We start from the raw sequence: 15401 nt of genomic DNA on the forward strand, positions 1-15401 counted from the left end.
ACAGGATACAGCGAAGGCTGCTGGTGTATTTTTCAAAAACGTAACTGCGAAGGAAGAGAGACTCTCGTATAGCAGAAATCTCAAGAAAATGTAAATCGAGAGAGAGAAGGGAGCAGCATCCAAGCAGGCCTTCACCCAGGGGCACCTGCCAATTAATTTCCAGGGCCTTCTGCCTGGTTGTAATGAGCCTCAGGCAGGAGACAAACCTGGAGCCTGTCCAGGGACTGAACAGGTGCTGCTGGTCGCCTTTCTTGGCCTTGGCCATGGAAGTTAAGGAAAAAGGAAGGAAAACACCTCCCTTCGGAGTATCTAACCACAGTCCTGCATTCACATGAGTTTGGAGTCCGATTCGTATTACTTGTCTTAGAAAATTTCAAGCTGAAAATTTAGTTGAAAGTAGTCTTGGGATAATAGTGCCTTTAGGCTCTGGCAGAAGCAAGCACAAAGTTTTTTTTCCCCAAAGAAAACCATTTTTGATACGCGCTTCAAAGAATTCCAACAGATAAAAGTTCCAAGGAACATGTCGACGAAAAATTAATAGTCAATCTAAGAAAGAAACGGAGAATTTTATTCGAGCCAACCTGAGGATAATAACCTGGGAGACAGTCTTTCAGAAAGCTCTGAGGACTATTCCTCCCGTTAGAAGTTAAAGCACAGTTACATACATTTTCGAGAGAAGGAGTAATACTCCGTCAAATGACGTATTGACGGTTTACGTAGTCCAGATCTGCACGTACGAGGCGAGTAGTAGGTCCTCCTGACCCCTTACAGGATGAAGAAATGTTATCTCCTAGGGAGTTACCTTGCTGGCGCCGGGAGAAAGTTGCTCTCTGTGTTGGAGCAGGCAGGCCCGTGTCCTTTGGGAGGTCTGGTTCATGTGTAGCGTAGGTGCGCAGTGCACGCTAAAGAGGGGTAGTGGCCCAGACTGGCAGAGAGGACTTTATGTTAAAACATTTTTTGTCCTGCCTTAAAAATGATTTTATTTCATCAAACATAAGCTCCAAGAGGGGGAAAATCACTAAAGTACAAGGAAGCAGGCCACTAAGAGCAAGACTCAGCAGAGAAAACAAGCTACAAGAAAGAGACCTACAAAGACTACAGACTTTAAAGTTATCTGAGAAGTGCTAGAAAATAAGTTTAACATGTTTAAAGTGATAAAAAGGAACATAGTGAATGAAAAAGAAGGAGGAAAGGGAAACTCATAATCTACAAAGCAGGTCTGAGAAAAGAAGCAAGTTTCAAATTTAATAGGTGAGTTAAACAGGAATTGTGATACAGTTGAAGAGATGACTAGTAAATTGGAGGAAAGATTTGAAGAAAGTAATTCTCCCAGACAGACAAAGAGATGGAACATATAAAAAGAGAGGTTAAGTGAAATGGAGAGCAGAGTGAGAAGACCCTCACACCTGCCTAACCTGGGTTCTGAGAAAATGCAGAGAATGGCAGGGGGCAGATGGATGTTTAATAGGAGATAATGGATGAGAGTTTTCCAAAACTGATGAAAGCAACCCATTCTCAGGATACCTCTAGCAGAATAAATATTATAAGGAAAATGCAAAACATCCAAGACAAAGAGGGTATCTCAAAAGCAGCCAGAAAGAAAAGTTTGATTTTCTACAAGGGAATGACAAATAGATTGATAGCATTAAACAGTGGAGGCCAAAAGATGTCATTTTTAACATCTTTAAAAGTAATAACCAACAGTTCTATCTCTCAAGAATGAGAATGAAATAAAGACATTTTTAGACAACAACTGAAAGGGTTTACTGCCAAAAGACCTCTCATTAGAGGATCTTCTAAAGGTTGCATTTCAAGAAGGATAATGATTTTAGAAGAAATGTTTAGATGCTGCAAGTGCAGCAGAGGTTCAAAGAAAAATAGAATATTATGAGCAACCTTGAAAACTTAGGTGGCAAATTCCTACCAAAAGAAAAGTTTTCAAAAATTTAAAAAAGTCTGAAGTATTTTATAATCAAAGGGAAATTGAATCAGGAATACAGACCTTTCCACAAAGAAGACATCATGCCCAGCCCATTTCTAGCCAACTTTCGAAGGACAGATATCCCAGTCTCGTACAGACTCTGAGAAGAGAAGAGGAGGAGGAAAGAGACAAACACAACCTTCGTGATTAAAGTAGACAAGGATGGTTCTAGAAGGGAACATGAGAGGCCAGTTTTCTATAAGTGTGAGAGCAGCAATCCTAAATGAAAGATCAGCAAACAGGGCCCAGCTGTGATTAAAAAATATAACGGTACTGTGACCAAATTGAGCTTACCGGGAATGCAAGGTTGGTTAAACATTAAAGAAACTCTGATACTAATGTAATTCACCGCATTCACAGATTAAAGGAAAACAATCTTATTGTCTCAGTTGATTCAGGAAAAGCATCTGATGAAATTCTGTAACCATCCATTAAGAACTCTAGTAAATTAGGAATAGGAGGGCACTGTCCTAACCTGCTACGCGTTATCTACACAAAGTTCTAGTGCAAAACAGCTTGCTTCTCCGGCACGAAATGTGCAAAGCAGCGGTCAGGAAGCAGAAGCCAAGGATGCCGCCGCGCTGCGGCAGTTCTGCTCAGCATGCCGACGCCAGTTCAGCCAGCACAGGACAACGAGATGCAGGAGCGCACTCCCGTCTCTGGCTTTTCTCCTCCGCGCCCTCTAACACTCCAGGCAGTGTCACCTGCCAGTGACCTGCGTCAGTCACCTCCCCGGGGCTCGTGTTACCTGACCCTCTGGCAGCACCTCACACTCTCCTGTGACTCCTCCCATCTCCCTGCTCATTCCCGCTAGGCCCTCAGTGTAAACTTGTGGCCTGGACCTGGGGCCATCCTCTTGCACTTGTAACAGGCAAGAGCCAATTCTGATTACACGTTGCATCTGTTTCTTTTACTTTAACCTTTGCTTTCCGCTGCTTTTGTTCACTGAAAGGATACAGTCTCTACGTAATGGCCTGCCTCGGGGAACCCCGCCCCCTGAATGTTAAACCAAAGTGCCTTTGTTCAGGGAAACATCCAAACCCTGTTCCACCTGTGGATGGCTGGCTACAAGAAAGAAGAAATCAACACATCCCCTCCCTGAGGCTGGCCATTATTCCAGGTGGTATTTGCAAAACTTAGGGCCTTTTCACTTTACTTCTCATCTCCTCCCCCTCTCTGTGCTATAAAAGAAACTGGCATCCAAACCCCGATAAGATGGTTTTACAAAGACACTAGCCTGCCATCTCCTCGGTCTGCTGGCTTTCCAAAGAAAGTCACATTCCCTGCCTCAACACCTCGTCTCCGATGTATTGGCCTGTCGTGCGGCGAGCAGAGCCAGCTTGGACTCGGTAACGCACCCTGGACGCATCTGTCCCACTGCCTGCCTGACGGCTCCACTCGGATGCCTAGCAGGTGTGTGTCCACAGGACAGACTCACAACCTTCCCGTCAACACACTTTCTCCTGCACCCTTTCCCGCAAACCTCTCCTCCTCTTAGGAAACGGCGGCTTCCTCTTGGCGCTTGTTCAGGCCAAGGATATTGTTATTACCGTTGGTTCCTCTTTCTCTCCTGCCCCGTAGGTCCCACATTTGTCAGCCTATTTTGTTGGCTCAACCGTCAAACCATCTAGCATCTGACCTCTTTTCACAGCTGTGCTGAACCCCTTGTCCCGACTCACTAACAAGTTGGGATTTTATGATTTCCATGGTCTCCTATCCCATCTCCCTGGGTCTGCCTCTCCCCACCCTGCCCGCTGCCAGGTCTGTCCTGGCAGCGCGGGGAGCAGCGAGGAGGGGTGCAGGTGACCACTCAGGGGGCACGCAGCTGACCCCACGCTTCCGGTCAGCGTCGTTTCCGGGCAGTGCCGGGCCGGACGCCTGCTCTGCTCTTGCCTTTCGTTCGGGGCTGAGTGATCGGCCTCTGTGGGGAAAACGGGTCCCTTCTCACGGGGTGCGTAGAATGGGGGCCCCTCGGACTGGCCTTTTATCGTTGCTGCCCATCATCCGTGCAAGAAAGCAAGCGAGCACCTGGCCGCCGGGCATGTCCGCTGTGTCCCGCTGCCCGACGAGAGAGAAAATTGTCCTTATTTTAATGAGATGAGGATTACAAACGAAGGCCTTGAGTAAAAAAGCGAGCAAGCCGGCCCGGCTCCGTATTCCCGGCCGGCCTGTCTGGGCTGCACGCTGACCTTCTCTGCTATTCTCTCTTGCAGTCGGAACCCGAGGGCTTCGCGCATTTCCACTTGTACGTGTGTGCTGCTTTTCTCGTGAGATGGAGGAAAGAAATACTGGAAGAAAGAGATTTTCAAGTAAGTAAATGCCTTTTCAGAAGAACCCGAGTGTGATTTCCTGCTGGGAGGGAGGTGCATTAGATTTAGTTCACAGGGTTATTTGTGGAGGAGCTTGGAGACGGGCTGCCTGTGGTCACCGCTGACCTGCCGCCTGAGACTCCACGGCCGAGGGCACAGATCACATGGGGCCTGGACTCTGCCGACACTGGTCTTATTAAACGTGCTGTCATGGACTCCAGGAGACACCCCCTGAGCCGGCCGGTGTGTGTCCTCAGCAGAATGGCCAGGGGGCTCCTGGGAGCCTCCTGGGAGCCTCGTGACAGCTGTGGGGAGTGGGGCATTAGGGAAGGGGCTGGCCGCGTGATCAGATGGCCTGGCTGCCCGGCACTTGGTAGCTGTGTGACCCAGGGGTGGTTGCTTAGCCTCTCTGAGCCACGTTTCCTCAGCGGTTCAGTGGGAGAGCTACACCCGCCGCCATCCATCAGAGGCTCTGTGCTCGACCCAGGGGCTCCCGGTGGGCCGAGCGCCCACCCCGTCCCCGCCCCCAGGTGTGCCTTGTGCGGTGGTACTGTGTGCGGTGTTGACCCCTGGGAGGGCGGGCCGCCTGGGGTGCAGTGAGGAGACAGCGGCGGAGGGGACCAGGGACCAGGCCCCGCCCCTCACTGGCTGGGGGCGCTCTCGGGCTGCTTCACCTCCTCGAGCCTCTCATCTTTCAGGTGAGGGGACAGGGAAGGAGGCCCTGTTGTCCCAGGCTGCAGCGTGGTGACACTGGGCAGCTCGCTTGGCCCGTGGTCCCTCAGCTCCCGTGCTTGTCAGACGCTCTGAGGACCCTGCGCCACCCGCCGAGGGCCGTGGGGAGCTACCCAGCCCTGCCGCAGCGCCCGGGGGCTTTCCGTCTCGGCCACCAGGAGACGGTGGACGGGGAGGGCCTCTGCCCGGGCCAGCAGAGCCCAGCGCCCAGCCTGCCCCGCCCCGAGGTGCTAGATGGGGAGACCTGGTCCCTTTTCTCATCCCGGCTCCTGCCCTTGCTGTCAGCACGGGCCTGGCCGCGCCCGCGGGTGCCGCGCTGCGGGGGCCTGGCTCCAGGGTGGCCTTCGCCCCCGCCCTGCCTCTTCCCACCTCCGGTTGCTGTCTCTGAACTGGGGAGAAGGCAGCCTCCTGCCCTGCCCCCTCGGGGTCATGGGAGGCCTGCGGCCCCCCGGGTCACTCTGCGTCGGGCACATGGAGGTGCCGAGAGAGCCCGGCGCCGGCCTGCGTCGCCGAGTGAGGGGGGGTGACCGCGGGCGGCCGACGGGGCCCCCCGAGGGCCCGCTGTCCATGGAGGTGCGGGAGAGCCCGCAGGCCGGCCGGGCCGTTGGTTGGAAGGGAGAAGGGCCCCGCCTCCCTGGTGACCAGGGCCAGTGTCCACGCCTGCGCCCGGCCAGCTCTCACCTGGACGACAGGTGATGCAGGTGCCCGAGTCCCCCAGGCTGACGGTGCCTCAGGTGTCGCTGCCTCAGTTACGCTGGGGCTTCTCTGGTTGGGGAAGCGGTTCCGGGAGGCCCCAGCTGGACATCACTGCCCTCGCAGGGCCCGCACCTGGTGGGGGGCGGTGGTTCGGAAAGAGTGTAGGGGGTGCGCTGAGCCCAAGGCTCGTCATTGTCCCAGGAGCCGCTCGTGACCCCCAACGCTGGGCGGCCCCTGAGCCTCGTGTGCCCGAGAAATGGCCCTTGCCCGCTGGCGTGAGTCCCGGCTGGGGACAGGGACCTGAAGCTGGTAATGACCTCGTGCAAAGGGTCTTGCCCTCCGTTTCTTCCTCCTGCTCCGCAAACAGGGACGGTGCTGCCAGGGTCCAGGGCCCCTAGGAGCAGCCCTGGACGCCAGGGTCCCTGAGCTGGGTGGGAGGAGGTGCCCGCGGGTGGGCGGTGCTGGGCCGGCTCTGGCCCTTCCTGGGCCGCCCCGCTTGGCCTTCCTGTCTTCCCGGCCCACGCACAGGAGCCCGTGGAGGGCTGCCCAGGGCTCTGCAGTGTGGCCGCCCCACCTGACGTGGCTGCGTCCCTGGTGGCCTTGGAAGACGTGAAGACGAGCCCCTTGCCCCTCGCTCTCGTGTTGCTGTCTGGCCAGAGACGCTGCCCTGTTGTAACTGGAGAGTGCTGCTGGGTGGCTGGTTAGAACGCTTTGCTGGCCTACTCAGGGCCCTGCTCTCTTAACTCGAGGTTCACCGAGGCCGGGGGACAAGCACAGCGCAGCAGCCGGTGCGCCAGAACTCGGAGGAGCCATGAGGTTGATTCTCCCCCAACTCAGGATGGACTCAGGCCTGGGTGTCGTGGGGTTGGATGCAGGGCGTGTTGTGAACACACTGCATTGTGGGGAATGGAACTGAATGGGAAAGTAAACAAGAGAAAACAAATTAAAGCAGCTTTGGAGCCCTGGTGGGCACGGGGCAATTGCCTGTGCAATTGTGGCAGTTTAGGAGCATGATTCTGTGTGCACGGAAGACAGCTTGAGAGTCCTACAGTGGGACATCCATGGAAAAGGCTTGAAAGGCCCTCACTCAGCAGAATCGTGATTTGCCCCTGGGGAAATGGCACACCGCCGTGTCATCTCCGTGGGAGCAGTCATTTCCTGAGGGGCGTCTTCAGGAGAAAGACGGAGGCCTCCTAGTGTTCAGCACGCCCAGCGGTGTGGGTGATTTTGGCGGGAGGGCATGGGCTTGGCTCCCTGCGTCCAGTTTCCAAGAGCCTAGTCCTGGGCTCTTCCTGCCCAGGGGACCCTGTCGGGGTCCCGCCTCTTCTCGTGTGCTTCGGCTTCTGAGACCTGCCCAGGCCGGGGGTCTGGCTGCGTCCAGTTCTGTGGACCTCCGCGAGGGTCGCTGGGTCGTCTGGTTGGACGGAGGCACCTCCCGGAGTGGACGCTCACTCCTGCCCTGAGGTCTGGTGCCCCAGGGACCTTGTACTTTCCCCCGAGGATTCGCTGTCCCCCGGGCAGACCTTGTGCCATCCGTCCTGCAGGTGACGGGTCCCCAGCTCTGCCCGAATGCAGCCCGCAGGCGCCACACCCTGGGTGTCCGGAGCCGGCCTCTCCCCCCAGCCCCCCGTCCCCACTCCGCCAGCCACGGAGGTCCCCGCCTCAGCGCCCGCAGCCTGATTCTCCCCGGCTGCCTTTTTCTAACCAGATTCTGTAGGGCCTGTGGGGGAAGGAGCCCCCCTGTGCCCAGTCTTGTGTCCCCTGGCAGTGCGGCTGGCACGCTGACCTGGTCCCTGCCCTCTGCCCTCTGTGGGGTGCCCCACGGTAAGAACTTGGGGCCCAGAGAGGGTGAGCGACCAAGGCCCCCCACTGCCCCCCTCGGGTGCACATGGCTGAAGATGCCTTTGAAGGGCTGGGCTCAGGTCCTGAACCAGAGCTGCCACGTGCCCCTGATTGCTCCTCCTCTCCGATGGGGAGGCAGGTGAGCTGGGGGTGCTGGCCTTACCGGGCTCTTTGGCTGATTCATAAGGGCAGCTTATAAAGCAGTTGGTAATGAGCGACCCTAGAAAATCATTCTAGTTTATCCCCCCAAAGTCTGAGCTGCTTAGTTTGTCCTGGTGTCCCAGGACATCGGGGGTCCGACAGCCCCCGTGCGGCCCCCCTGGTCCTCATTCACAGCCCGCAGAGCCTGGTTCGCCCTGGCCCTGCTGCTTGGTGGGGAGGGCAGCACCCAGGGGGAGATCATTCCTACCTCACTGCCTCCCGGGGGGTATGACCCGGCAGCGTGGGTGCAGAAGTGCTTTGTGACATCGAAGTTTCTCCCCACGTAGGAGCTGGCATCGTGCTTCTGGATTTAGAAGAGGTCAAGTCCCTTAGATGCAAAAGAGGCAGCAGCATGCAGTGCTTTGTTTTTCAGAGTAGACAAAGCAATTAATTTCTGGTGAACAGAGCGTGGAACTTCCAGTGAAATCAGGGACCTTCTCTGCGGGGACCTCGGGAGCTCAGAGGTCTGTAAATATTTCTGAGAAGGTAATCGGCTGCTGCATATATGTTGATGAACGACGAGCCTCACGGGGAGAAACGGCTTCTCGTGCGTGCGTGGTGGCCGCCAGCCCCGGGAGGCTGTGAGCCCGGGTGAGGCCGGGTGTAGGGCCCCGCCTGGAAACCCCAGCCGGTCCACGGAGGGGGCTCAGTGTGTGCGTGGTGGCCGCCGTGCCCCGCACCCCTGGCGGTGGGGCCTCCTCTCGCGCAGGCCCTTCCCCTTGTCTCCTTCGATCGCAGGTTGCCGCTCGGCGGGGACCAGGTGGGGACAGGCAGGGGCAGCGCCCGGGAGGAGGCATCTGTCTGCTCTGGTGTCCCCTCAGGCCCTCCCTCTGCGCCGGGCCCTGTGCTGTCTGTCACGAGACTCCGTTTCCACGCACGAGGGGCTGGGCTGGCTGGGGGTGTAGTGGGCGGGGACAGCAGGGCGCTGTGTATTGTGAGGCCAGGGGTCAGGTGCGGGAGCAGGTTGGGGCGCTAGAACCAGGGACCCGGATCTGGAGCGGATCAGGTACCGGCCTGCGCTGCAAGGGAAGTGAGTCAGTGAAGCTGGGGCTGAGCGTGAGGGCTCGGGGTGTGCGTGGTGATCGGGAGAGGAGCCTGAGAGGGCACGAGGGAGCCAGGCGGCTTCCTGAACAGGGCAGGGGAGCCAGGGGTGGGAACGGGACCCGTGCAGTAGGAGGCGGGGCCGTAAGGCTGGAGGAGGAGCCCTAAGGGGGCGGGGGCGGACCTGGGGGGGGAGGTGGGGGGCGCGGAGGGGTGGGTAGATGGACACGCCCACAGGGTGTGAGGCACGTGGAACCCAGAGGGACGGGTGGGCAGCCCGCGCAGACTCGGGGACAGCGAGGTTGGCGGTCTTCCCGTGGACTTCGAGGGGGAAGCGGCCACAGTGCGCAGGCGCGGCCCGCGGCTCGGAGGTGCCTCTGCTGTTAGACGTTGTCTGGCAGAGGCTCTGCGGTGTTGGACGCGGTGGTCCACGTCTCACTTTGTCAAAGTCTCCCTCTGTCTGCAGGTTAAACCTGAGTCTAAAACTTTACAAACAGAAAGACGTCGAGTGGAGCAGCCGCAGGAGGAGACGCATCTGTGTTTAAGAGTTTGTGGAGCATTTACAAAATTAATCATCTGATCTAGACCATAAAAATTGTCAAGATCTGAAAAACCGGAATAATACGGACCGCACTTGCTGAGCATAATCCTTTAAAACTAGATAATAAAGTTAAACCTGAGTAATCAAGCATTTGGAAATGAGAGAGCCCTCTTCAAAATACGTGGGTCAAGATGAAAGTGATCCTGTAATTATAGAGTAAATTTAAAAACACATGGGACCTTATAGACTCCTCTTTACTGTCTGTAAAGTTCACATTTGCAGTTCTTGGTCCCCTTCTTCTATCAGTGAACCTCAATCAGCCCCATCACAAAATACTCGAAACGCCCTAATAATTGGTGACCTGCAAAGGGAAAAAAACAAACGTGTGGGGTGTGGCCTGTGCTGGGCTTGTAAACAAATTCATGGGCGAAATGCTTTTTATTATTTAAAAACATTTTTTTAAAAAGCCTAGTAACTCTTTAACTGAAGGAGTTGGAGATGGAAAAGTCAAGTTGGCTTATGATAAAAGGCGGTGAAGGGACCAATGATAAAGTAAACGGATGGCTTAGGAAGTGGGTTGATGAGTGGCTCCTCACGCCCTCCCCGCCCGAGCCCCGCAGAGCCCGCCTCCCTCCAGGAGCTGATGGAAGCCCAGGCCCAAGGTTTTTACTGGGGCAGGTGGCGGAGGCACCCTCTGCCCACCAAAATTCCAGATCCCGGAAGGACAGCCAGTGCCCACCGTGCATCCTGTGGTTGGTGCAGGCAGTCTTGGCAGGCTGGCCCCGGAGACACAGCTCCAGCTTGCAGGAGCCAAGCTCCAGATGCCAGCCAGGGGCAGCCTTGCAGCCAGGCCCCCCAAGGTCAGGGCAGCTGTGTGCACTCCTCCCTGCTCACTGTTGTTGTAACGTCCTAGCAGTAAACCGGCGGCATCAAGGCACGGGGGGTCTTAAGAGGTTCCGTAGCTTCTCCTGAGTTTAACAGAAAGGAAGAACCAACCCTACTCTTAATAAAGTAGAAATAAGAGAACATTCATCTTGACATGCTAAAGAATATCTCAAATCGACAACCTCGAATACCTGGGGAAAGACCAGGGACTGTCCCATAAAATCTGCAGTATCCTGTTTCTGCAGGATGACGACTAAGTGCTCAGTGACGCCCCCCTCGTCCTCCCCCATGTGGCACATGCACACACACACACACACACAGAGGCACACACACACACACACACCATGGACATGAAAAGTGGATTTTCTAAATTTGGGGACTCTTCAAGGAGTAGCCAGCGTGGAACTGGTGCTGGCCCTGAGGGCAGCTGCTGGTGGGCAGCCCCCAAGTGCAGACAGCCTGGCACAGGGCACCAAAGAGAACCTAGAGCCTGAGCAGGTGGATGTTGAGTGAGAAACCCTCTGCGTGAGTCAGGACCCGTGAACCCAAGCGAGCAAGCCCGACACACAGAGCTGGGTGTGTGGATTCTTGCTTCTCTAAGACTTGGCTCTGAACGGGACAGGAATGAAGGAAAGTCTCCCTGGAGAATTCCCAGCCACAGCCTCACCCTCCCACTCAGTTGGGGCTAGAACGTATATGACTTTGGGGACCGAAACACCCCAAATTATTGCAAATGGTCCCGGGTGCCTAAGCTGAGAAAGTGCCAGCTCTCTCTCAGGTGACACGTTTTAAGCTAAGCTTTGAAATAGTAAATGTCTGTATGTCTGAAAGATCATAAAGAAAATAACTAAGAAGAAAATGTCTACGTGGGATAGACAGTGGGTGGAGATGATCAGTACGGTGAGACAGGCTGTCCAGGAAACCTGAGATGTCCTCCGATCATATGTGAAGAATTGAAAGTTGAAACAGATGCTACCTGTCAACTTAGCGATGCTCTTTAAAATGCACTTTCTTAAAATCGGTGAAGTTGGCATAAAGCAGGCCTGTTCCTTCATTCCTACAAGGGGTGTAAGATACAACCTTTCTGGAGAGCTGTTAATAATCTGTGTCAAGAGCCTTACCTTTGATCTGGTAATTCCGCTTGCTTATAATTACGGGAAAACAAATCGTCAAAAGCTTAAATATCCAACGTTGGCAGAAGAGTGCCCTGGATTATCGTATGTTGCTGGCTGAAATATTTTCTAACTACCAAAAATCACATCTTCAAATAATAGTCACTGATGTTGGAAAGTGCTCTCAGGATATTTCTGTGTGGGAGGAAAAGTGTGACCCGAAATCACACACATCTACACACGTACACACACACACACACACGTTTATATATGTCCATACATATAACACACACACGTCTATATATACACACGTGTATAAACACATATATGTATACACATGTAAGATGCACACATGATCTACACATGTAAACAATCTGCATATGTATATAAAATATGTGTACATGTGTTCAACATTACAAATCTATACACTACACATATAGGGAACACACCTACATGTGTACATATTTATATAATGCATATATATATTTACATGTGTATATACATGTAGAAATGATCCCAAGTTTGCTTGTCTTATATGCACAATAAAAAGACTTAACAGGGACTTCCCTGGTGGTCCAGTGGCTAAGACTCCACACTCCCAATGCAGGGGCCCAGGCTCAATCCCTGGTCAGGGAATTATATCCCACATGCTGCAACTAAGACCCAGCACAGCCAAATAAATAATAAAATAAATAAATAAATAAAAAATTAAAAAAGACTTAACAGAAGCAGGTCACAGTGTTTGCGTCATTTAGTTTAGGTTAGTAGAACTATGGATATTTTAACTTTCCTGTTTGAATGTTTGTTGTATTTTCCACGTCCTCTCAGTGAGTGGTCAGCATGATTTTCTCACTGGGGTTAATTCCCGCCTTAAGCAGGTGAGACCCCTTAGTGAGATGCCTGGCTGGGGGCCCTGCTCAGTGACGCTGGGCTCCAAGGTCCCTGAGTGTCCTCTGGACGTCTCAGCAGGTGTCCCACTGCACCGGGATCCCCGCAGACTCTGTCCCTCAGCTCACACACATGTGCACATGCAGACACAGGCATGCACACCACGTGGTCCCCAGGGGCGAGAAGTGTGTCCGTCTCACGTGAGGACTCCCAGTGCCCACCGGTGTGCTCCCACCTGCCCGTGGCGGCTCGGAAGCTGCGCACAGTGCCCCAGCTGTCCCCTCCCTTTGGCCAGGTGGCCGTGACAGAGGGTTCTGGCCCCGCCTGGTCTAGCCCATCGGTCATCCTCAAAGCCTGTGTTGTACTCATTGGACCAGTCTTCTTTCTGCCAAGTCATCGGTTCCTTATCATCAGAGAAGGGGTTAGAAGAGGTCATTTCTAAATAACCATGCCAGATCTGTGTGCAGACTGGGCTGGATTCCAGTACATGACCTTCAAGCCCCCTCCCAGCTGGCCTCCCCATCTCCCAGCCCGGCCCTGCACTCAGCAGGCCACCCTCAATGCACCTCACCGCAGACTTCTGGGATCTTTGGTAAAGAGCCTACTAGTAAAGCCATTAAAAGAATCTCTGGGGCATCTCTGATTTACAAAGACAGAAAGAAAGACAAGATGCAAAGCCTGATCTTTGAGGAGACCGAGCCAGGCTCGGCGTGCAGACGCAGGGCCAAGCGACCTCACCGCTCACCTGCCCTCGCCCATTACGTGTCCTCCGGCCTGGACGCTGGCGCCCGGTGTGCTCGGCCTCTGGCCCAGCCCCGTGGAATTTGTTTGCTTTGCCAGAGGCCTCCATGTAAATGCTCGTCAGCTAGAGCCTTTGTCAGGTTGGACTTCCGGGCCTTTGAAGATCAGCCGCAGCTTTAGAATTACGCGTGGAAGCGGGTGGAATGGAGACAGCCTGTGCTCACACCTGCGGGGGCCGTCACCCCTGGCGAGTGTCCTCTGCCCCGTGGGTGTGGGGTGTCCACGACCGTGAGGTCTCGGAGCCTCCGACAGGATGGAGGGGCCGCCTTGCGTGCCTTTGCCCATCCCAACTCCGTTCCTTTCCTTCGCTCTGAAACCAGTTGGCAGAGTCGGCGGGACCTTCCGGAAGATCCTCCTGCCCTCTGTCCGTGGGGACCTCTGGGGGGGCCACCCGACGCCCCGTCACTGAGGCCTCAAGCGTGGGGTCACGGCCTCGCCTCCAGCGCCGTCCTGCTCGCCTGCGTTTGGAGCTCCAGCACCTCCTGGGCAAGTCCGTTGCTGTTTTGATCCACAGTGCATTCAGTCCCCCGAGGCAGCTAATTAGTTCCCTGGCGTCATCCCCTCCGCTGGGTCAGAGGAATGGCCCCGGGGCAGGGTGTGCGTCTTTGTCAAGCGGCACTGATTTTGCTGCGCTGCCGAGTGGCCTTCCACGGGTTAACCTCCAACGGTTTGTATTTCATCTTGTGTTCATTTGAAGCAGCAAATGTCAGGAAATGTCAACGTAAAGATCAATTGTCTCTTTCTTCATCGTTTCAAGACATTTTAAAGACAAAATTGGGTCCATTGAAAACTAATCTTTCGGTGGATTGTGCTTTCCTGTGCTCCCGTGGGTGGCATGCGTGCTGAAGTGTGCGTGTGCGTGGCCGTGCAGGTGGACGGAGTGTCAGCTGCCGGGACCTTTCCTGACTAGGAGCTCGAGGGGTGCCGACCCCTTGCCGCGCAGTCTAGTGTGACGTCGTGAAGCTCTTAGGAAAGAGGGCTCGCACGGTGCTGGGTGGGTGGCAGGGTGGGTGGTCCGCCTTGTGGTCCGTTGGGACAGTGCGGTGCCCGCGGCAGCACCTTCTCTGCGGGGCAGGAGGGACTGGGCCACGGAGGGAGTGACCGTCCACGTGCCAGGCTTGCCGGTCGAGGTGCCCGGTCTCGGAGAGTGCCGGGTGCACGTTGTCTTTGGGGCAGGTGGTCCTCACCCCCTGCCGTGCCCCCCCCCCGTGCGCCGGCCTGGACTCGCCGATCTGAGGGATTCGCCTTGACGCCCACCCGCCCCTCCTGCCACGCCAGTGTCCGCGACACGTTTCCGTAGTTCTCCGTCTTCCCCGAGGACAGGCCCCTGCGGGTGGCGGTGCGCTTGGCAGTCTCAGCGAGTGACGAGTGGGAGGGGAGGCAGGGGCTGGCTGTCCCCACCCCTCGCTGGGTTCCCGCCCCCGCCTCCACCCAGCCCCCTGGTGGCCCCTGCCCTCCCACGGGTCGTGTCCCTTTAAGAACTGCCCTCTCCACGGGCGTTTGAAGAACAGACGTGGGAGCCTATGTCCCACGACCGCCCTCAGACATGGTTGTGCTCTTATTAAATCAGCCCTCACTGCGGCGGGTCCTGCTCTCTCCGGGGGATGAGCACATGGAACCCGAGCCCGCGGGGCCCCTCTGGGCCTGGTGGCCCCGGGGCTGCACCCAGGCCGCTAACTGCCACCTGGAGAGCCCGCGGGCCGCTCTGTGTCCATGCGTCACCAGGCCACGCCTGGCCACACCTGGCCTCGGGCCCGAGTGAAAGTGCACATGCCTGTACGGACAGCCTGAGCCGGCAGCGCCCGCGGGCCAGAGCTGGGGACCCGTCCGCACCTGCTCCCTGTGCCCGATTTTCTTTTTCTTCTTGCGGGGGTGCCGTGATGAGCGCTGTCACCCCTTCGGTGGTGATTCTCAGGCTCTGCGTTGCTCGCCCCGTCACCATGGGCTCCGCGTGCTCCTGAGCCACGGGCGCGGCCGGGGTCCAGCAGGAGTGTTAACAAGAGCTGAGATGAGGCAGTGTCGGCTTTGTAGTTACGCGGCCCTCATTGAGGTTCAGATCCTGAGGATTCTTGCGTGGCGGTCCAGCGGTTTCCCTTCGGGTGTGGCATTTCCATCAGTTCTCGGAAGACCGCTCAGCAGAGGGTCCTCGAACAGAAAGCGGAGAGGGCTGGGTGGGGTTGGCACTGTCCCCACGTATTCTTGCCCAACCCCAGTCATCACAATTTTATTAAAAATGTTAAAGCTACTTATGTATGTATATTTTTAAAAGACGGAAAGTTCTAAAGGCCTTTTCACCAAAAACAAGCCATTCCTTCTCCCCACCTTCCCCTCACTTCAAAAGGCGCCAGTTTCAATCTTAGGTTGTCTTTAGT

The 15401-nt window shown here is 55.6% G+C and overlaps 1 protein-coding gene across 5 annotated transcripts in view; it reads left to right on the top strand.

Moving 5' to 3' along the window:
- Positions 1-15401, top strand: part of TBC1D22A (TBC1 domain family member 22A) — a 323227-nt gene that overhangs the window by 285157 nt on the left and 22669 nt on the right. For 3 of the 5 annotated variants that reach the window (XM_036865801.1, XM_036865804.1, XM_036865803.1), the window contains one exon: positions 4195-4290. In XM_036865801.1, the coding sequence (XP_036721696.1) occupies positions 4195-4290 (96 nt within the window). Of the gene's footprint in view, positions 1-4194; positions 4291-9268; positions 9412-15401 lie in introns of those variants that run through there. The other 2 variants (XM_036865802.1, XM_036865805.1) reach the window with 2 other exon arrangements.

The sequence above is a fragment of the Balaenoptera musculus genome, chromosome 10 (genome assembly GCF_009873245.2).
Source record: "Balaenoptera musculus isolate JJ_BM4_2016_0621 chromosome 10, mBalMus1.pri.v3, whole genome shotgun sequence".
Classification (NCBI taxonomy): domain Eukaryota; kingdom Metazoa; phylum Chordata; class Mammalia; order Artiodactyla; family Balaenopteridae; genus Balaenoptera; species Balaenoptera musculus.